The following is a 22,704-nucleotide window of genomic DNA, read 5'->3' as shown; positions in this document are numbered from 1 at the left end:
TAATTAATTATAATTATTAATAATTTTCATAAGCAAATAGGTTACATTGCACAACACTGCCCAGGCTCATCATAAAAAAAAATAAAAAAATCACAATGGGTCTGGATGATTTCCAGGCGCATTACATTAGTTTGATAAAGAGCTGACTTGTTTCCCTGAATTATCAATAAGGGGAGTAACTTTCTATGGGTTTGACAAAATTACTCCTTCTAGATTAAGCTTTTTGTTGCAACGATGCATGTCGGAGATCTCAGACTTGCCTCTGTCAGGGTTAATTATTATTATTATTATTATATTATTTTTTAAAACACAAATAATACCCATGGATCTCCATGCTCATATATATGAAGGAAAAACAAAGGATGCAGCCTGTCAATAAATATTGAAGAGTTTTATCTTATCATTTACTGCCCTCTATTGGACTTGTGTAAAAACACTCCTCTCCTTGATTTAAAATAAGTGCAGCTGTGCAAACACAGAGGATCCCAACTTTGGAAAGCCTAAAAATTTGGTCTACAACACAAAAAGACGAGGCTTTAGAGTCTAGACTGCTTAACTGGTGACAGTAAGCCAAAGGTTTGTGTCAGAAATTACCACCCCTCCATTATACCCCCACCTGCATCTCAGACTGCTGAAAATAGGCAGAATTGAGTCACCCTTTTCTGTGCTCTACACCAAATTCTGACCTACCATCTTCTTTGTTGCAGCTAAAACTGAGACTAACACATTAGTGTTATCTATTGTGGTCTTGTGCTCCTGTAGCCCATCTGCTTCAATAATTGACATGCTGTGCATTCAGACATGGGATCCCTGCATATCTTAGTTCTAACAATTGTTATTTGAGCTGCCAATGCTTTTTCATCATTTTAAATCAGTCTTACCATTCTCCCCTGACCTCTGGCATCAAAACCTGTACTGTGGCTTAGAATGTCTCAGAATCTCTTTGATTGAAAAAAAAAAAACTGTCAAAACAGAATGTGAAATCTTTATTCTGAAATCAGAAAAACAAAATAAATACATATTTCTAATAAAAAAGTAATGCAAAAGCTCCATTCAGTTAAATATTTTTATCACACATTTTGAAAGTGCTTTGTTTGTTTCAGTTTCCAGCTTTTATAGTTTCAGATTGAAATATATTTTTGTAATTTTTTTCAACTTCATATTTCTTTTTCACGTTCAGATATTTTTGCAATGCTTTCAAATAATTTTTTTGTCTTTAAGGTTTTATTCTTATGACCTGGCGTGACACAGAGTTTAAGCTTTATTTTCAAAGTTGAAAAGGTGGCGAAATGTACGTGCTTAACGCACGTACATTTCGCAAGGAAATGAGACATGCGGTCACAACGTCTGCAGCATTTATGCTCCGTGCGGCTTTTCAACATTTAAAAACCTCTTACTTTCTTCCAAGAGTGACTGTGATTTCTGTCCAGGAATGAGCAATTTGCTGATCACATTGATCTATATGGGCCAAATCATTGAGACGTTTATATTTCCAATCCTTCGGCTTGCCATGTTTTTTGCACATGGGACTGTCTGCCTTCTTAGAAATTTTCCTAGGCGCGCGGAGTGGAAACCTTTAGCCATGTGCGGAGAGGTTTTGTAGCCAAAATTATCTAATACGGCACACGGACCTCAGGGATGCCTAGTCATTTGACCCAAAAAAGAAAACACAAAAACCATATATTAATCTTGAAATAAAACAATGCGTTGGTCATGATAGTGTTTACTTACTCCTTTTTGAGCACAAAAACAACTTTGCACTAGGCGCGATCAGCAGCTTAAACATTGCTCCATCTGCTGGCAGAACTATCAGAAAGCAAGATGGGGACAAGTGATGCAACTACTGTGACAGCCAGTGAACTGTCCTTCAATGCCTCACAGTAAAGTGACAGCTCGCAGTGGTTGAAGATCTTTAACCCCGGTTCTCTGAAACATGAGTGAGGTATCTCACTATGGGACACAACATCAGCGCCTGTCCCCCAGAAGCTCTATTACATTACACCAGTCCTGACTGGCCAGCAGAAGTGACGTCGGCTCCAGGAGGAGGTGCTTCCTCCCAGTATAAATGCCTGACGCCACGCAAGTGATCTTGAGTCTTTTAAGCCCACCTCTTCCTCGCTCCAAGCAAGGAGGGTGATCTGGTGAGATACCTCACTCATGTTTCAGAGAACCGGGTTTAATTCCTTAACCTAAAGTTCTCTTTCAACATTTGTTTCGGTATCTTACTATGGGATATGGCGACTCCCGTATTGCCAGATAAGCTTACTTGAAGACCAAAAGATGCATTGTGCAGTTATCTAAGTGAGGATCCCACACTCAGAACTGTGTGAGCCAGAGTTGGTGCCGTGACATCCAGCCTATAGAACCTAGTGAAGGTGTGAGGAGTAAAGGCCCATTCATACCCTACGTTTGGCCTACACGTCCGTATTTCTGTCCGTACGTTCTATCCGTTGACTCCTTCATACCTCCGTCCGTTGAGATGCGCAATAACCAATATTTCCTTTAGATGGCAGTGCGGTGCGCCAAGACGGTCCAAGACGTTATTTTGTTGTATTTGCTCCGTAAGTAAACTTTTTGTTTGTCCCTGTGCCCCGGACACGACACATCATATGTGTGGGTAGTTGCGGACAAGCTCCGCAAGTCGTTCCTCGAATCCCGCCATTGTTTAAAGCCCAGAATTCTAACCTTCTTCGTGATTTTGTTGACATTTTGTACTACAAACTCAATAGCGCCCCCACCGTTTCCGGTAGTATTGCTCCATATTGATCCGTTTCGTCCGTAATTGTAAGCTCCCAATTTTCGTGTCAAAATACGGACGAAATCGACGGTTAGAACGTATGAAACATTCCACACATATCCGTATCCGTCTTTTATGTGAGGTATGAATGGGCCTTTACCCAGCTGGCAGCATCACATACGTTCTCCAAAGGTATACCCTGAAACAGTGCCCAGGATGAGGCCATGCCACGTGTGGTATAAGCTCGTAGACCTGCAGGGGGTGCCAGGCCTTTACTCTGATAGGCCATAGCAATAGCTCCGATTATCCAATGGGAAAGGCGTTGCTTCGTTAGGGGCTTCCCTATATGTGCTAAAGCCCATGACACAAACAGCTGCTCTAATTTGCGAAAACCAGCTGTTTTCTCCACATAGATCCGAAGAGCTTGCAAAGGGCAGAGCGTATGCAGTCGTTCATGCTCCTGAGAGGAGAATGGTGGAAGGCAAAAAGCCATCAACTCCAAAGGGTGGCATGGCAAGTTTGGGTTAAAAACCTTTGGCATATAAACCGGATTAGGTTTCAGAAAAAACCTGATGATTCTGCTCAGTAAACCGCATGCATGAGGGGTTTACTGAAAAAGCTTGAATGTCGCTCAAACGTTTGGCAGAAACCATTGCGACAAACAAAGCTGTCTTAAATGAGAGCACTTTAAGCTCAGCCTGCTCCAAAGTTTCGAAAGGTTCATGTGACAAAGCATCAAGCACCATTGGTAAGTCCCGTGAAGGAGTGAGGCTTTTGGACACTGGCCGAAGCCTTCGTGTCCGCTTCATGAACTGGCACACCAGAGGATGTTGTCCCACTGTTTTGTCTCCAAAGTCTACATGACAAGCTGAAATAGCTACCAAGTATACTTTGACAGTGGAAAAAGCCAAGACTTTATCCAGCAGCTCTTGTAGAAATGTCAGATAACTGACACAGGGTTCTGCATTGCGCTAAACGTGTTTTTTGCGCACCAACCCTCAAACGCACGGCATTTCCCCTATATGCGCTACGAGTTCAGACTGCTCTTGCACTCTGAATCGTGTCAATGACGTTCTGGGGAAGCCTACTGGCTGCCAGATTTACCATCTCACAGGCCAGGCCCATAGAGCGAGTCGTTACGGATGAGGATGAAATATCTCTCCGCGTGCCTGTGTTAGGAGATATCTGCGGAGAGGGAGTCGCCACGGCTCACCCTGCAGTAACTGAAAAATCTCTGCCAACCAGTGTTTCCCCAGCCAGCGGGGAGCTACCAGGATGAGTGAATGTTTCCTCTCTCGCACCCTGGCGAGGGTAGAAATATTTAGTTCCAGCGGTGGAAAAGCGTACAGGAGAACCAGATGCCACTCGTGTGCTAGCTAGAGCATCCAGCCCCAGCAAAGCACCCCCCTCGGTCAGGGAGAAAAACCTCGGACATTGAGTATTCTTCTCTGATGCAAAGAGGTCTACCTCCGCTTGACCGTACCACTGCCATATTTGGGTTACAACCTCATTGTGGAGTCTCCACTCCTTGATGCGGGGATTGCCTCTCGACAGCAGGTCTGCACCCCTGTTCATCACCCCTGGCTCATCAGTGGCTCTCAGTGACAGAAGGCGTGAGCTGGTCCAAACTATCAAGCTGTGTGCCAGCATGTGTAAGTGATGTGAGCGCAAGCCTCCCTGCCTGTTGATGTATGCAACCACCGTTGTATTGTCTGTTCTGACCAAAACATGGTGCCCTCTGATAAAGGGCAGAAAATGTCTCAGAGCCAGTGTGACGGCTAGGAGCTCCAGACAGTTTATGTTAGCTGTCCGTGTTTGTGAGCTCCAGACACCCTTTACCATCATGCCCTCATGTGTGGCTCCCCAGCCAGTTAATGAGGCATCTATGGTAACAACCTTCCGCGCCAGGATGGTTTCCATGGCAACACATGTGTTCAGGAATGCAGTGCATTTCCACGGACTCAGAGCGAGTGCACATGTCCTTGAAACGATCACCTTCCGGTGGGCATGGCATGTTGGGCTCAAATTGACCGATGCTACCCACTTTTGAAACAGTTGCACGTGCAAACGGCCAAGCATGATGACCGACAGTACTGGCGCCATCAGACCAAGCAGCCTGTGGCACGGTCTGAATTTCACGAGCACGCCTCTGTGAAAAACCGCCAGACAAGTCTGAAAGGCTTTCAATCGTTCTGCTGAGAGGCGTGCTCTGAACTCCTCTGAATTCAGGGTTATCCTGATGAAGGTTATTGTTTGTACTGGGTTTAGGATACTCTTCTCCCAGTTTATTGTGAAACCCAGAGCCGCCACATGTGACATTAGCATCTCAGCATGCGCCATAAGTTCCCCCGGAGACTGAGCTGCAATCAGCCAGTCGTCTATATACATAGCCAGACGTATTCCCTTTTCCCTCAGAGGTGCGACTGAAGCCTCAGTGCATTTCACAAACATGCATGGACTCAGTGAGAGGCCAAAGGGAAGTACGAGATATTCGTACGTCTTCCCCAGAAAGGCAAATCTGAGGTACTTTCTGTGAAGGGGGTATATAGGGATGTGAAAATATACGTCTTTCAAGTCTACGTAGATGAACCAATCTCCTCGACGCACAGACCTTATTAGAGCTGCGTGTGTCAGCATCCTGAAGGTATACCATCTCAGATATGCGTTCAGAGCTCGTAGATCTAATATCTGTCGCAGTCCCCCGCCTTTTTTCGGTACGAGAAAATATCTGGAGTATAAGCCGTCTCTGCTTTGCTCCTGCGGGACCAGCCGAATTGCTTTTTTGTTCTGCAGAGATATTATTTCCCCCTGCAAAATGCGTGCGTGTTCTCCCTCCGCTTTCTCTTTCAAAGAGAGAGCTGCCGAGTATACCAAAGGTGGGGCAAGAGCTCCCCCTGCTTGCCTAATGTGCAGCTGCACGGCTACGTTCTGTCCTAATGTCATTTTTGACATCTTCATTATGTTTTTTTTGTTTTGGCTGCGCCCTCGGTTTGTGACCCGGTTGCGTACCCGGGAACAATTTTATTGAGTTTTTTGTGAAGAGAGATATTTGTGTTTTCAAACACTGGTGTGTGTTTGTGCACTGGTGTGTGCTTTCTGGCCACCGCTCTGGCTCCACTGAGCTCTGGCTGTGTGTATGTTTTCTCCTCTTTGTTCAGCTCTGAACTGTAAGCTCCAACGCTGGCTCTGCAGGCCGTTTGAATTGCCCTGAACGTGGCTTCACAAACTCGAACTGGGACAGAATGTTTCCCGGTGGGAGGGGAGCAGGTGTCTGGCAGTGCCCGCTCTCCCACACTGAGGCAAGCTCCCTAGTTAGCCCTTCTCTTTTTCTTCGCGCTCGCAGTGGCCAGAGGTTTGGTTCCCGAAGTCACGGATGGCGCGAAGGGCTTTCGTCCCCATGCACCCTTGAGCTCGAACTGGCTTTTTTAATTTAAGGCTGACTGAAATGAGTCGGCCTTGAATGGGAGGGTAAGTCCTGCCGCTGTCATGGTTAATTTCTGTGAGGGGTGCAGGTGGAATGCCAGCTGAGGTTCAAAGGGAGGCAGGCGGAAAAAAACACTGTCCTCCATGCCGGTCCAGTCCAGAGCCGACCCTCCCAGAACAGGGTTCTTGGCTGTGAGCGGATTAGTCCAGGACCGGGTTGCTTCCTCGAGGCACTCTGGGAAAACCGGCAGCAGCTGTCTGGTGGAAGATTTAACTTTTGGAAGCCTTTTCCCCTCATACCGAGACGTGGTGATCTTGGCCAGGGTTTCTGGCTATTCAATGCCCAGCTTTGCAGCTGCTCTTCTGCAGACATCATGCAGGTCCGATGCAGTCGGGTTTGGGGGACCACTGCAGCGGGTTTCACCAGTTTCCGTAGGCTTTGCAGCCAACGGGATGGAGAATGTCTCACCGTCCTGCTCGTAGTCATCTGACCCGAGACTAACGTATTCCACCTCTGAGTCAGATTCTGCACCAGCAAAATTACTGGACGCCGGGAGGTCAGCTTTGTCTTCCTCCATGTCAAGAAGTGGTGCAACAGCATCAAGCTGGTCACCCAGACTGGCTTGAGCTAAAAGGAACTCTCCCTCATCAGTCGCGACAGGAACCAGTGGAGGAGGATTGGATACACCCAGCACAGGGTCCACCTCTGACAAGCTAGCTTGGCGCGCTAGCCTGGGTCGACGAGTTTTAACAGAGAGCCATGCCAAATGTTCGCAGCTCGCTGGTGACGGCAACCTGTCCTGGGCATGTTGCGGCCCCAGACACGAAGCGCAGACCGAAAGGGTATCGGAGAAGCGTTCGGCGACCGAGTTGTTAGCTCACTCTGGGAACAGTTAAGCTAGCTCAATTGTACCGTACTAGCCGTCTGAGAGTTGCTTCTGGGAGCAAGAAGAGGTGTTAGACTGAAGATCGCTTGCGTGACGTCAGGCATTTATACTGGGAGGAAGCACCTCCTCCCGGAGCCGACGTCACTTCTGCTGGCCAGTCAGGACTGGTGTAATGTAATAGAGCTTCTGGGGGACAGGCGCTGGTGTCGTGTCCCATAGTGAGATACCGAAACGTATGTTGAAAGAGAACTGCAAAGTTAGGGTTACTCAACCCTAACTTACTTTTACTTTAACTTACTTTCTTTTCTTTTTTTTTGCACCTCTGCTAGATATTGCTGACTCCCTTGGCTCGATTGCTTCTTCTTGTTTACTCATTGTGCACATGCACAACATCATGCTTCAAATCACAGGGCCATTTTATGGTAAATATACTCAAAAGTTATTTCCTAGCAAATAAACATAACACCATTATGTTCCTGGGCATTCACATCTCCTCCGACCTCTCCTGAACTGTGAACACCTCTCACCTGGTGAAGAAGGCTCAACAACGGCTCTTCTTCTGAACAGAAAAGACTTGACTTTCCACTAAACTGCTAAAGAAGTTCTATAAAGCTACTACAGTGTGTTATGTATCAGCATAACTGTATGATAATCACCCCCTGATGGAAGACTGCACTCCAACGCTTTAAAGTCACCCCGCTGCTACTTGCCCTTAAAAAGTTACAATCACTTAAATATTATTGCCTACCTGCACACTATTATCTCAGAATATCTAAAGAAACATTTCTGTAAATTAAGCCTTAAAATCATCAAAGCACAAAAGCGCCTTACTACCTCATTATTTGTTATTTGTGACTAGTTCATACAACTTTTAAATGTTTAAATTTTTTTATCTTTTGAATGCTATAATGGGAAATAAACACTGTAACCCATGTTCATTGCCTGTTTGTTTGTTTGCCTTTATTCACCATGGTAACACGTGGTGACAATAAAGACTCTTTGAATCTTTGAAAATCAAAATGTAAAACACAGAAATAAAACATAATAAGCCACCAGGGCATTATAATTTAATCTGAAAATCAGTGTAACCAGAGTGAGCTATTGGCGTATAAATTCGTAAAGTCCTAGTGCATGACTAGGCCTCTTTAACAACGGGACTCGTGAGTCTTTATTATTTATTTATATTCTACGGAGAAACAGTCATATTATCTGAATAGGTGCATGCAGAATTTTGGAAAAAAAAAGGTCCACTTACGAAGAAGATGGGCCAGTGATAAAAGAGGAAACATCTGTGGCGTCTCTTGATATACAGCGGAAATCGTGGAGCATACCACAAACACCTTCTGTTTAGGCAAGGTATATCCTTCAGATAATAACATGAGGCAACAACATGTGGATAAATTTCACCAGGGGATGTTTTTTTTTTTACTTCAGATAAATAGTCCAGTGTAATAGTTTCCAAATGCATACAGCAGAAAAGATGCTGCACTGTGTTTTAGAAGATCTAGAGCATGAATGCTTTATATCAGTGGTGAGGTGTGCTGTCAGTCTAATAGAGTTCAAGGGGGAAGTGGGGCTGCATCAAGGAAAGGCTCTTTTGGAGATAAAGCCAGACAGGCCAGACTCAGATGGTTTGAACATATAAAGAGGAGTAATAACTGTGAGTACATCGGTTGAAGGATACTGAATCTGTAACTGCCAGACAGGAGGCCCACAGGAAGACTAAACAGGAGATATATAGATGGAGTGAAAGAGAGCATGAAGGCAGTGGGTGTGGGAGAAGAAGATGCAGAAGATAGAGTTGGATGGAGACAGATGACATGCTGTGGTAAACCCGGAAAAGCAAAAAACTAAAAGAAGACACCTGAAAAGATGCTTGCACAAATATCTATCCTTCTTATTTACAATACGTTATTGTTACAAGACTGCATGGAATAACACCCCGCTGTCTCTGATAATACAGAGGATGCAAAGCCTTTCCATATACACAATCCTTGCTCTAAAACCCGTTGCTAACAATAAAATAGTTTGTTTTCTGACTGAACACGTACAGGCTGAGTCATAAGCCTGACATTCTGACAAAGTGATCTAAACAAACGTTTTGGGATGTTTCTGATTGTTTAGGCTGAAAAGAATGGACAGAGATGAAATAGCCATGCAGATTATCAAAGGTTCGACTACATATGTCTTTTAACTACCACTCAATTTAGCCACCATTAACACCCTGTTGTTATTGGTGGCTAAATTGAGTGGGAATTGAGTCCTATTCTTTTCTTTGTTTAGGCTGTTCATTCGTGACTGAGACAGGATGCAGCAATTTTTCTCTGCTGGACTAAACTTAATAGTCTGAGAATGTTTTTAGTGATCTGATTTCCAAACTTATTATTCATGTAAATCAGTCACATTCATCCAAAAGTCAGATGTAGCTACATCTAGCATCTGTAGCTACATCTAGCATCTGTAGCTACATCTAGGCTCTCCCATTTAAAGAGGAATGTGTGAATTGTGTTTAGTTTGCGAGAACAGGGTAAACATAAAGATAGATAAATAGATAAAAAGTTAGGGCCTCCTCTTTATTAAACCATTTTATTGCAAAATTACCAGACATGTTTAAATTATGACCTAGATGTAAAATGATGTTCATTAAAATAATTTCTCTTTCTTACCTTGGAAGTGTATAAAAACCTTCAGCATTGACATGATAAAATCATATAATCTGTCTGTGGTTATTCAAAGATTTGACCAAACTCAATGAAAAATGTTGACATGAAAGGTGGGGGGTTTTAGTAGTCACAGAAAGACAAGACATTCAAACGGATACAACTGAGGTTTAAACTGATTTCTTTAAAGTAGGCTACATATGTGTTCATATTTTGTAAGAACAGCATTGAGATTATGTGAGCATCTGTAGCTTACTTCAACCTAGGGCTCATGTCTATTTTTTTATTTTATTTTTGCATGGAAAAGTCCAAAATCAATTAACACCAAGGGTGTGAGATTTTTCGGTAGATTTCCAGCAGACAGTGCTATGGATTACAAAAGACGCTCTTTATCCAAAGGGCTTTTTCGATTCACAGCAAGATTGGGAGAATTGCAAGAGCATGGTTGATGACGAGCAAAATATCGTCCAGAACAGAAGTCTAATAGTTTTGTTCTTGAACCTTTTTCGGATATGCAGTGTCGTGGATTTCTCAAAATCGACACCAGCAAATGTCTGACAGTAGTGTTATTGTGCCCAAAGTACAGGCAGGAATGGCACAGATGGGAATAATTTTGAATCACAGCAGCCTGCCTTGACAGACTGTCTCTTATTTTTCACTGATAATGAGATGATCTGCATGTTTATCAGTCGCACAGCAAACTATTGTCGCCTCTTGGCAGTACAGTGTGATATGCGGGAACATGGTATAATTACTATTGCCTCTAAGTGATGCTTAAATAAAAAGAAATGCAAAACATGTCCACAAAGTTCCTTTCTCTACAAACTGACTCTGTCATTTCGCTCTGTTCAGAAACACAAATCAGGCACACGCTTTGTTCTGCATTTCCCCTATTCAAACAAACCTGTGCTCTCCTAAATATTCCACAGTCAAATTGAGTGGTATTATAACAAAGTGGAAGTGATTGGGAATGACAACAACTCAGCCACAAAGCGGTAGGGGACATAAACCAGTGGAGTGGGGGCAGCAGCTGCTGAGGCACATAGTGCACAGAGGTCACCAACTTTCTGCAGAGTTAATCGCTATAAACCTCAAACTTTATGTTGCCTTCAAATTAGCTCAAGCTGCTGCATTCCAGCCATACATCATAAATTCAATTCAATTCAATTTTATTTATATAGCGCCAAATCATGAAACATGTCATCTCAAGGCACTTTACAAATGCGATGCAAAGCATGCCTGAAAGGGTAAAAAAAGGGACACTTCAGCTTTTTATACCCAGATGCGCTTTATCAGATCAGTGGATTTATCGAGGCTTTCTGGTAGTCAGCTCAGAATTAAGCCTGTAAAAATAATGTCACTGGGATAAAAACAATTTTAAGCTAATAATGTATTTTGTAATGTATAATAATGTAATTCTTCTTCTAACGTATAAAGCCCCTAATAATCAAGCTCCATCATGTATCAGAAATCTCTTTACCCCGTATGTTCCTAACAGAGCACTTCGCTCTCAGACTGCAGGTCTGCTGGTGGTTCCTAGAGTCTCTAAAAGTAGAATGGGAGGCAGATCCTTTAGCTATCAGGCTCCTCTCCTGTGGAACCAACTCCCAGTTTTAGTCCGTGAGGCAGACACCCTGTCTACTTTTAAGACTAATCTTAAAACTTTCCTTTTTGACAAAGCTTATAGTTAGAGTGGCTCATGTTACCCTGAGCTACCTCTATAGTTATGCTGCTATAGGTTTAGACTGCTGGAGGACATCAGGGTCTATTTTTCTCACTCTACTGATTTCTACTGTTCTCCAGTCTACAGTTCTCCAGTTTCGCCATTGCTTGTTGTCATTTGAGCTTTTAACTTTTTGCTCTCTCTCTTTTTTTTCTTCATAGTAGGTACACCTGGTTTGGCGTTCTGTTAGCTGTGACATTATCCAGAGAAGACGGCTCACCCGCTATTACCATCTAATGTAGAACAGATTACTGGATCAATGTGTGCTTCTGTGCTTTTTTGTCTCTCTTGTTGTGTCTCTGCTCTGTCTTCTGTAACCCCCAGTCGGTCGAGGCAGATGACCGTTCATACTGAGTCCGGTTCTGCCGGAGGTTTTCCTTCCCGTCAATGGGGAGTTTTTCTTTCCACTGTCGCTTCATGCTTGCTCAGTATGAGGGATTGCTGCAAAGCCATGGACAATGCGGACGACTCTCCCTGTGGCTCTACGCTTCTCCAGGAGTGAATGCTGCTTGTCGGGACTTTGATACAATCAACCGGTTCCCTTATATAGGACATTTTTGACCAATCTGTATAATGTGACCCAATCTGTATAATATGATTGAATTTGACTTTGTAAAGTGCCTTGAGATGACATATTTCATTAATTGGCGCTATATAAATAAAATATTTTCCTCGCTCCCACCATGGCTGAGGCAAAAGATATAATATAAAGCTTCAAATTTTAACTCTATGATTGAACACCCCCGGGCGAGGCAGCAGTTTCTTTCCGCAGCGCTGGCCACTCTAGGGATGCTCGAACTGGGCAAAGGCCTGAAGCTTCCACTAATGGGACAGCCAAGTAGTAAGCCTGAAATCAAATCTATAAAATAATTTCACTTATTATTACATATCCTTAATTATTATTCAGGAAATATATTACAATTAATAAGTTATTTATTAAGGTTCATTTGTAGATCCAAACAAGTTTATATATTGAGAAATAAACATGTTAAATTGAGAAATTTTATAAAGAAATAAAATAAAAAAGAGACATTTATTACTACATAAACACACAAAAGTACCAAAAACAGGTACCGTTAAGTACCGTTATTGATTTCCAGGTACCGAGTATTGGTACCGTATCGATTCAAATGTGAAAGGTACCCATCCGATGTCACTTCAGCTCATATGCAAGTCAAGGCAGATGAGCTAATACTTTTGGTTATATATATATATATATATATATATATATATATATATATATATATATATATATATATATATATTATAAATATATATATATATATATATATATATATATATATATATATATATATATATATATATATTGTTTTTCTAAACCAGAGATTTTGCAATCTGTTAAATGTAAAATTTTCCACCAAAAAAATGTCTTCCTCTGTAATTTCACACTTTATATTTTAAAACAAAAGGCACACAAGTACTTGTTTATTATCTGTGGTGTCTGATGAGAAAATCCAATTACTAAAACAGACAAAAACGCACCATTAATCGAGGGACTATAACTGTTGTGCACTGTACAATGTACAATAGTTATAGTTTTTTTTTTTTTTGTCTTTGCGGATTATTTCATCTTCTCGTTTTTAAATGTGAAAGAATTTAAAATTTAAAGGATTTAAATTTCTGATTATCTGTCTTTGACCATAAAAATGTAAATCGGCATGCATTTCAATTTCACATTATATAGTGTGTTTGTTTAATGTCTGTATTTTACCATGCACACTGGAAAACATGACCTACATATAAATATTCTTAACTCCTATTTTAAATGGACCAAAAGAAAAACATCACGTATAAAGAATTTCTTGAACGTGTTCAGTATTTGACACAAAATTGCGTCAACTGTACCTGGTCTACGGGGCTTTTTAGTATCTTTGCGCGCATTGTTTGCATGGTGTGGCTTATTATGTGTTACATTCTAATAAGATTTAAAAGTTTGATAAAAGTAATGATAAAAACCCAGCATTGTGTTGACATTTCTTTCTAATTTTGGTCAGTCCTGTAGACGTAGAACACCAGGCAGTGGAGCAGCTGCGGAGGGATACCACTTTGCTTTCTGTTTTTTTTAAACGAGCCGAAGCACAACGCCGGTGTCGCTGGATTGAGGTTTCCGGGCAACACTAGAGCACAGGCTATACAGATTTCCCGAAACAATTAGACATTTTTGTCCCGTCTGCTTTGATTGTGTTTAGTTACGCAACCTCTCCTTAAAGCCATTCAAAGTAAGAAACGCAAGTAAGACATTTGACACATTCCCAGAGCTTGGAAAAATCAACGCAACAATGGTGAGTGTCAAGCTAACGCTTAGCATCTGTTAGCATGTTAGCAAGGCTTTGCTGGCGCGCCGCGCTGCTATGGCTAAAGTGGCCGCTGTTGAATGCATTCGCGTGCATATATAATATTATAATATTTGCCAATCCAGTCTAAAAATCTTGTAATCTTACAGGACCGCGAAGACTCCTGTCCAGTTCGCTAAAACGTATAATCAGGTGCTCGCGTTACAGGGCTCTTACTTTTCCATTTTCAGCCGTGCAGCGCAGGCTTCAGAATAGGATACGAAAACCTGTCAAAACGCTGCACCCATCATTTAGGGGATTTCTGCAGTGCGTGTTTTTAGACTGCACGCTAAAGGGTTTGCAGCATGTTTATTTGCTTTAACCCGACAGTGGGCGTGGTTGCAGCGGCGTTGCAAACAGGGGCTTGCCGTGTAATAATAGTCGGAATCCAGAGACCCAGATTGCTAATCTTCCAAGAAAGCCATTGGCGTTCGGGCTAGATGGCATGCTAACGACCATTTTTTTTTTTATGGTCGTTCCACGTTAGCTGTTACTGCAGCACTTCTTGCAGGCACATCAGCAGGGTGGTTTAAATGTAGTTTGACATGCGCAACAAGCAAAAAAAAAAAAAAAAAAAAAAAAAAAAGGCTTATGATAACTGAGGACTGCAGTTGCATAACCATACGGTTTGCAGGTAGTAGTTGGTTATACGCGTTTAGCCACAGCTGCAAATTGCTGTGTGCCACATTTGTATTTGTCTTTAGATTCTGGCAGCACCACCATGCCGCCCCCCCCACCCCCCCGTTACGTATTGCGCCACAACGTTAAACCGCATTCTGCTTCTGCTGAATGATCCTCTTTGCCACCCCTCCTCTCCTCCATCCGCCCCCCTCCCCTCCATCCGCCCTGCATTGAACCAAAACATGCTTGGTGCAGGAGCCGCAGTGCATCCACCAAATCTGGGAATTGAACTCGTTTGCCTCTTTCCCAATCCTCCTTTTTCTTTCAGGTTTCATTGTTTAGACCTCTCTATGTTGGATGGCCACTGTGGTTTGCTGTGTCAAGCAACAAATGTGCAACATGTCAATTTTCTGGGCATGTCATCCTCTGTGACATACTGCTTTTATTTTTTATATATATATATATATATATATATATATATTAATTAGTAAAATCCTAATATTGTTTTTATATAAATTATAGAATTTTATATAGAATTTATATAACCTATTTGCACATGATTTCAAAGACAGTTCTACCTGCACTTTTTTGCAGCAGCTGGATCATCTACAGTTCCCACTGCACCATGTCCTGTTTTGATGCACACTAACTCCATAAGATTTTTTTTTTTTTTTTGCTCTGGATGGAATGTGGATTCTCTGCAGCCTGTCTTGCCCCCCCTCCCCCCCAATCCCATTCAACATGGTGACTCATTGGTTTTGATTCGAAGAACACATGGCATTACCAACACCTCAGGCTCCGGAAATGCTTGCTTCAATATCTTTCTCTTTCGAAAAGAAAAAAAAGAACTCTCTTAAAATTGTAGTTTGTATTTTAGCAAGGCATAAACAAAATATAAACCGTTTCTTATCCATTTAAGACAGGCTGCAGTGTTCAGCTTTGTGCCAACTTAGTTATGAGCCAACTTCCTCACTGAAGTCAGTGCTGCATAGTCTGTAAGAATGGGGTTTTATTCCACTGCTATCTCAGAGTTTTTCTCAAGAGCCAAACGATCGTCCTTGAGGCTCTTGATTTTTATGAACTGAACTTAAAATTTGCCCAGGACGGAATGATACAAAGAGATGGTTAGCTGCTATGATATTCGGTGTGCTACATAGGCGACCCTGTTCACGTCTCACTAATTATAGCCGGCATGTGTATTTCGGGCTGTGGAGAATTTATACCCGTCCCTCATCACACTTTCTCAGCCTGAAGTGGGCACATCGGCTGACTTAGATAGGACTCTTAGGAGTTTACAGGCAGGGCCGATGACGTTGAGCGTCAGTTCTAGTAAGTGAAAAAGTCGAGCACGTGGGGATTGGCATTTTCACACAGTTGGCAAATGTGTTGTTTGACCTTGAAGAATTGAACACGTTTTGCTTTATAAATGGGTTTTAGTGTTGTTGTAAGATTATGTGAAATTTAACGTTACAACTTGGGTAGACTAGACGAATAATAAAGGACCGAGGTTAAATGGCGTGATGGTTTTGTGTGTGTGCTGTAGAAAATGGGTCTGGGATTATAAGTAATGCTTCAGCTGCTCCATGGTGTTGCTGTGCGTTGGGACTCAGTTTGAAGCAAGTTTGTGTTGCAGATCGGTTCAGGTTCTGTGCACATAAGAGTCCACTGCAAGTGTTTCTTAAACTTACAGCTTTATGAACTTTTTTCAGGGCTTCTTAATTCATTTTAAAGCCGAATAGCTCATTGGCACATTGGGTGGATTTTGTTGAATATAGGAAGAGAGGCTGTCTTCCAACACTTTCGTTTTGACTTGTTCTTATTTACTTTTAACTGGAGAAGATGCTGTTCTGTGGACTAAAAAGCATTTTGTTTGTGTTATTAATAAATAAGCCGATCTAAATGACACTTTCTTCATTGCATTCAATGCTGAACGTTAATAAGCTTTCGCCCATGAGCTCTGCTTGTGCTCACTGGTGTGTTGTACTTTTGTTTACAGGCTGATCAGCTGACCGAGGAGCAGATTGCTGGTGAGTGCATACCTCAGCCATGTTTGGTTTGTTTTATCTTTAGCAGCACCTTAATTCATCACCAAATTTGATCAACAAGCTAGTGTCAAAGATAAAAAAAAACCCAGCAACAACGAAGGTTGGCTTCAGTCGGTACAAGTATGGTTTGTTGTGAATCTACTGACTGGTGTCTGTTTCTCAGGATTATGGGTGTGAATGTGAAGTTGTTGTTTTTAAAAAGCAGAACATTAAGAGAAAGTGGTAAATGCTCATCAGAGCTTTGATTTCCTTTTTTAACTTTAGAAGCATTTTAGAGTAACACGTGTTCTGCTGTTAGGCTGCATTTGTCAATTGTCCAAGCTGTTTTGTTTCTTCTTTGTATGGCATGTCATTGCAGATAGCTTGTTAAAGCTTGAGATGGTTTCGTTTCTGACTATTAATAGGACTAAATGTTTGTCTGAAGCCAACTGTGAGCATCACTTCTGCTAATGTGCAGAGTTCAAGGAGGCGTTCTCACTGTTTGACAAGGATGGGGACGGTACAATCACTACCAAGGAGCTTGGCACAGTGATGCGCTCTCTGGGACAGAACCCCACTGAAGCCGAACTGCAGGACATGATCAACGAGGTTGATGCTGACGGTATGGAATCCAAATCATTCATAACCATATTATCCCTTAAAACATATAGAATGCTTCTTATGTCAGAGGTTTCTGTCATATTCTTTTAATGCAAGTTTTAGTATTGCCACTGCGGATTTCTGTGTCCACCTCACTTCTAGAGAAAAAAAATCATCTTATTTAATACAACTAGTATTAAAGAGTGAGCTGGTTTGTTCTTGGCATGCTGCTTTTCAGTAAAGTTGCCCAAATGAATGCAAATTGACTAACCTGCTCCTGTTGAACATTGTAGGTAATGGGACTATTGACTTCCCTGAGTTCCTGACTATGATGGCAAGGAAAATGAAAGACACAGACAGCGAGGAGGAGATCAGAGAAGCTTTCAGGGTCTTTGACAAGGTACTGAGGAAAAGAGTCAAAGTTAGATCACCTAATACTTTCCAGCAAAATTGGAAAATGTCTTGATATCATTATGATGGCAAAGAAAAACCTATTCCAAGTGAAATATTCCATTCACATCACCTTCCAGTTTTAGGTTAATTTGGGGTACAAGTCTTTATGGATATCAACCTGGGAGATATATATATATATATATATATATATATATATATATATATATATATATATATATATATATATATATATATATATATATATATATATATATATATATATATATATATATATATATTCATTTTTTTTTTTTTTTTTTTTTTTTTTTTTTTTTTTTTTTTTTAATCTAGCCCTCAAGAACAAATTACCAGGTTCTTTCCTCATCTATCAGGGTTTGCACCAAATTAATAAATGTGTAAATCCAGCGCTTTTATAAACTGTCTGTGAAATTCACAAAACCCCAAAATATCTTCCCAGGTGATGAGACTGCAGATTTTACTGCAACATAAAGAAAATGTATAGATACTTACTGGAACAGTTGGTTTACACCGAATTGTATATTGTTTACTATTAATAATAGAAGTTGCAGATTTACAAGTAAAACATTGACAGTAATATTGCACATAGACCATGCAGCATAGAAGTTAACATATTTTGTTTGCTCCTTTTGTTTATATGGGTGAATCTCACTGAGACACAGTCCTGTTTCATGAAATGCCCATTTTAAACAGGAAAAATATGAATTTTTAAAGCAATAGCAATTTGCTGTAGATGTAAAAATAAAACCTATCATACTTTGAATCAGACAATAGGAGACAATTATCAGTTCCATGCAGTGTTGCATTTGGTATAAAATCCTTCATTTGGATCAAGCTGCGCCACGTCGGTTCCTGTTGTAGCTTGTTGCAAGTGGAGGCGGTGTAGAGAAATGCCAAGTTTAGCACGCACTGGAGGAATCCAAATATCAGAGTATGAGGAGAGGACACAGTTTCACTAAATTAGCAGTCTGTGCTGCTCCTAAACATTGCTCTGTGCTCATCTCAATAATCCAGCCAAACAATGTGCCACCCCCCCCCCCCATTTAGATTATTGACTTTTTTTTGTTTTTTTGTTTTTTAAGTACAGTTGGTAGGTAAATCTTCTGATTTCACAGTTATAAGGTTTGTTTTTATCCTGCTGCTTTTGAAGAGGATTCTGGTTCCTGGTTCACAACCACATCATAGGGTTGGACAATTAACTCTGGGGTTAGAAGCCTAACTTTAGAAACCACAGTATATAATGCATGTCAAGATAAAGCTCAGATATTACAGGATATATTTTTTTAGGTCATATCTTCTAAACTAAGATATTCTTTTGCAGGACGGTAACGGCTACATCAGTGCGGCGGAGCTACGGCACGTTATGACCAACCTGGGGGAGAAGCTCACCGACGAGGAGGTCGACGAGATGATCCGCGAGGCTGATATTGACGGCGATGGCCAGGTCAACTACGAGGGTGAGTTTTCCTCTTTACCAACACCAAAACTATTTGGTGTTTTGTTGCTTTACTTATTATTATTATTATTATTATTATTATTATTAATATAATTGTATCTGTTTTATTCTTGCCTCCAGAGTTTGTCCAGATGATGACTGCCAAGTGAAGAGAGCTCTGAAATTTCTCTCAATGTTGCTCGTCCCACTAAGATTACCGTTGTTTAAGAACTAAAAGGCAGGAACAGTTAATCAAATGTCGAACATCCACCCTCTTCAAAAAGTCACTCACCTTTAGGATTTTTCAATGTGTGCTTCAAAAACATCCAAACAATACTTCTAAGGTGTCTGTTAAAAAAAAAACACCAACAGAATAATCCCTAAAGAAGTTAAAGGACCAAGCTTTAAGAGGGCCAAAGTCCTCCTCCTTCAGACCAAGAATCTGCTGAGTCACGCAGCTGCTGATTAATTTAGAGGAAAGAGCAACACCGAACGGGTAGAAGGATAGAAATTAAGGCTGTGATCTGTACAGGGAAGCTGGCTTTTTAATTCTCTCCGGATAGTCTTCAACAAAGAAAACTGTCTTGCACCTGTGTTAACTCTCTTTAAAAAAAAAAAAAAAAAAAAAAAACGGAAAAAAAAAAAAGAATCGAGTACTCTTCTTGCATGCACCCTTTTTGTGGCCGTCTCTTGTGACAACAAGAAGGCTCTGAACCCATCAGAGGTAGTGGTCAGCTTGTGTACACACCGGAGGTATATACATAAACATATAGCTATATATCTGTACAATTTGTGTCACTATTGGTTATTGCAAGAGCAGTTAGTTGAGATGTAGGGTGTTTATTTGTGCTCGGCTGGGGGTAAGCGGCTTGGCAGAGTTCAGGAGCGGAGCAAGAACTTGAAAAGCAAAGAAGGCTTTTCTTTTTCCCCTTGTTGGTTATAATGTTTTGGTGTTTTGAGCTGCGGGCTTTAAGAGGCTTGCAGCACATATCGGAGACGGGCGCACTTAGTGCTGTTTCGGGGTGACTACTGTAGAGGGGGGGGGGACACCGTAATAACTGCAGTTAATGCATTTGTTCTGCAAACGGATATGAAAAATAATATTGATGTGATGCTTTTTAAATGTGTTCTCATATTAATGTATTGACAAACTTTGGTTACAAAATATATCTATATATTAGTGTATCGTAAAGTTTGCATTGCCTATTGTTGTAGTGAGAGATCTGTGACATGTTTCCTCTTCAGTTTTGAAATGTGCCATTATACTCTTTAAATACATCTCAACCGCGCAAGGCTCATAGTTCATCAGAATATTATAAATCTACTTATAACAATGTAAACCTTCATGCAGGTGCACTTTGGTATCAACCATGTGGATGTTTAACGAGTTCGAAAAGAAGCAAAACAAACCAAACGTCACTGTTGCTGCTGCTAAAACGATGCGTATGTTTCACTCATTTATTGTATTTGTGTCAGCTCTTCAATTCGTAGTCCAGTGAGAGAACTCCAGTCTGCTTGTTGTTTTCCTGCACTGAATTCATATATTGTATATTCACAAATACTATTTATGGTGGGGCTGTTGTATTTAATCTGGACTGTTTCATTGAAACCTAAACAGGCGATTCTAAAGAGAAAAAAAAGTTTTGTAGCAACGACGCAGACGTGCATTTGGTTTAAGTGTTGGGTTTTCAAACGGGTGGCTTTAGAAGGATTTGAGGAAAAATTGAGCTAGAATATCTTAAATTCTCTGCAAAGGGTAAGTTTTAAATGCAGCTTTGAGGTGTTTTTTTTTTTTTTGTTTGTTTTTTTTTGAGACATGTTTGGTATAAAATGTTTAATGGACTAACAGCTGAAGGTATCTCACAAATGTAAAAATGTGATATATTTTCCATAAATCAATAAATTAAAGCTTTACTTCACCTCTACTTGTTGGGCAACCTTATTTTAATATTCATCAATACATACATGGGTACATTGCCTTGCACATTTATCAACAAAATGTAGAATTTTGCAAAAAAACTTAAAATAAACTCTGTTTTTATTTCACCTGTATATTCTTATGCTGGAAAAAAATTTATAAAAAGACTTTACTTTGAGCTCATATGTTTGGGAGGGGGTATCCTGTTCTAAAAAAAAAAATTGAAATGTTTTTTTGAGCAATTGGTGGCCTACAACTTTGCTCCTCTGATGATTTTAAGTAAATGTATCTGAAGCATTTGTCAAACCTTTAATTTGGTCATTTTTGTTTCCTCAGTGGTCACTCTCTCTTATCCACTTTTCTAGAAAATGCAGATGAGGGAAAATGTGTTGACCTTCATAAATCAGGAAGGACTGTATCGTTTAAGTTGTGTGAGCCATGTTTTTTGGACTGAAATCAGAACAGTCTGACAGGACATTTCACACCATCCTTGCATGGGTCTTTGCCATTTTTTAACAACCAAATACATATATGTGTCACATTACTATAAGGAGATGTAGTTTTATGACAGCAATCAATATTTACAAGATTTATTTATGTGTGGTTCAGTCAGAATCATTTTACAAGTGTCAATTGGCCAAACTGAGGTCGAGAAGAAATGGAAGGAGCATTTTTGGAAGGTAATGCATAACTGAGTTGAGACTTCTACATTTGTATGCCTATTTGTCTACATAGATCATGAGAAAAATAACCTGATATACAGTGTTTTAAGTAAATATGTGAAATGTTTTTGGTTGTTTCTAACGGACATAAACCAGGAAAGCGAGTGGTTTAAATGGCACATAGTGACCCCGAACCGTGAAGATGTATCTACAGGAAAATGGCTACTTGCTTAATCTTTTGCATATCTACAGTTTGAGCAATAATTCTGAAGCTTAAAACGACTCGAACTGCGAAACGGCTGGTGGAGGACTGAAATGTGTTCTGCCGACACACAGCGAGGAGGATGCAGGCAGTAAAAAAAAAAAAAAAAAAAAAAAATCTCAAAAGGTCAGATTTTTCTGGTGTGGGTTTGTTACTGGAACAAGAAACCTGTGAAGCACGTCTTCACCAGGAGGAGGATGCATGAAGAAGCTGGAATGTGTGTCGCTCTAAAAACGCCTCTCTGGCTGTGCTATAACAGAACTTTAATCCAGACAGCCTCAGACTAGGGCAGGGCAGGTCACTGGCCCTTCACTACAGAAACTCTCAGGCGCAAGTTATTTTTAGCGGCTCAAGAGATTGCTACAGGAGCCTGTAGTAATCCAGGTCAGCGGGGGCCATGACCTCTCGCACAGAGTCCTAAGAATCTCACTGGCTGGCCCGCCGTGAGCCAATGGGAAACGTTTTTTTTTATCTGGAGCAGCTGGATTTTATTGGATGTGAGACTGCACGCTAATTTGGTGCTTAAGTGGATAAGTTGAAAGAATTAAGAAATAGGATCTAATCTTTCAAGGCAAACAGAATTAGCGGCAGGTGTGATGATCCAGCTCTGGTTGCATAATGGCAGACAGGAACGAGGAATGATGCCAACACCAGCGACTTAAGTAACTGAGATAAATGCAAGGCTTTAAATACCTTAGCTGAAAGAAAAAAAAAACGAATGTACACTTAATTTGTCAGAACATATTTGACTGTTTGGAACAGGATTTCTTGAAACCTCATCAGAAACGAAGCCAGCTTGTCTTAATCATTTGCTGTGAAAATGTCAAAGTTTTTTTTCCTACATGATCTTTAATCCCTTCTGATTAAATTCAACATATCCATGATTTTAACCCCCTGCCATTTCAAGCCACAGCGTAATTCACAACAAAAGCTTCAGAGGATAAATTCAGACAGTGGTTTGAGTTA

The 22,704-nt window shown here is 40.9% G+C and overlaps 1 protein-coding gene across 1 annotated transcript; it reads left to right on the top strand.

Moving 5' to 3' along the window:
• The first annotated feature begins 13,516 nt into the window (after positions 1-13,516).
• Positions 13,517-20,815, top strand: calm3a (calmodulin 3a (phosphorylase kinase, delta)). Its single transcript, XM_021324002.2, has 6 exons — positions 13,517-13,733; positions 16,402-16,432; positions 16,908-17,051; positions 17,323-17,429; positions 18,783-18,918; positions 19,038-20,815. The coding sequence occupies exons 1-6, from the start codon at positions 13,731-13,733 to the stop codon at positions 19,064-19,066; spliced, it is 450 nt and encodes a 149-aa protein (XP_021179677.2). The 5' UTR covers positions 13,517-13,730; the 3' UTR covers positions 19,067-20,815.
• Positions 20,816-22,704: the final 1,889 nt, after the last annotated feature.

Source organism: Fundulus heteroclitus, chromosome 18, assembly GCF_011125445.2.
Source record: "Fundulus heteroclitus isolate FHET01 chromosome 18, MU-UCD_Fhet_4.1, whole genome shotgun sequence".
NCBI lineage: Eukaryota > Metazoa > Chordata > Actinopteri > Cyprinodontiformes > Fundulidae > Fundulus > Fundulus heteroclitus.
The sequence above is the reverse complement of the archived record's forward strand: the minus strand, read 5'-3'. Positions and strand labels throughout refer to the sequence as shown.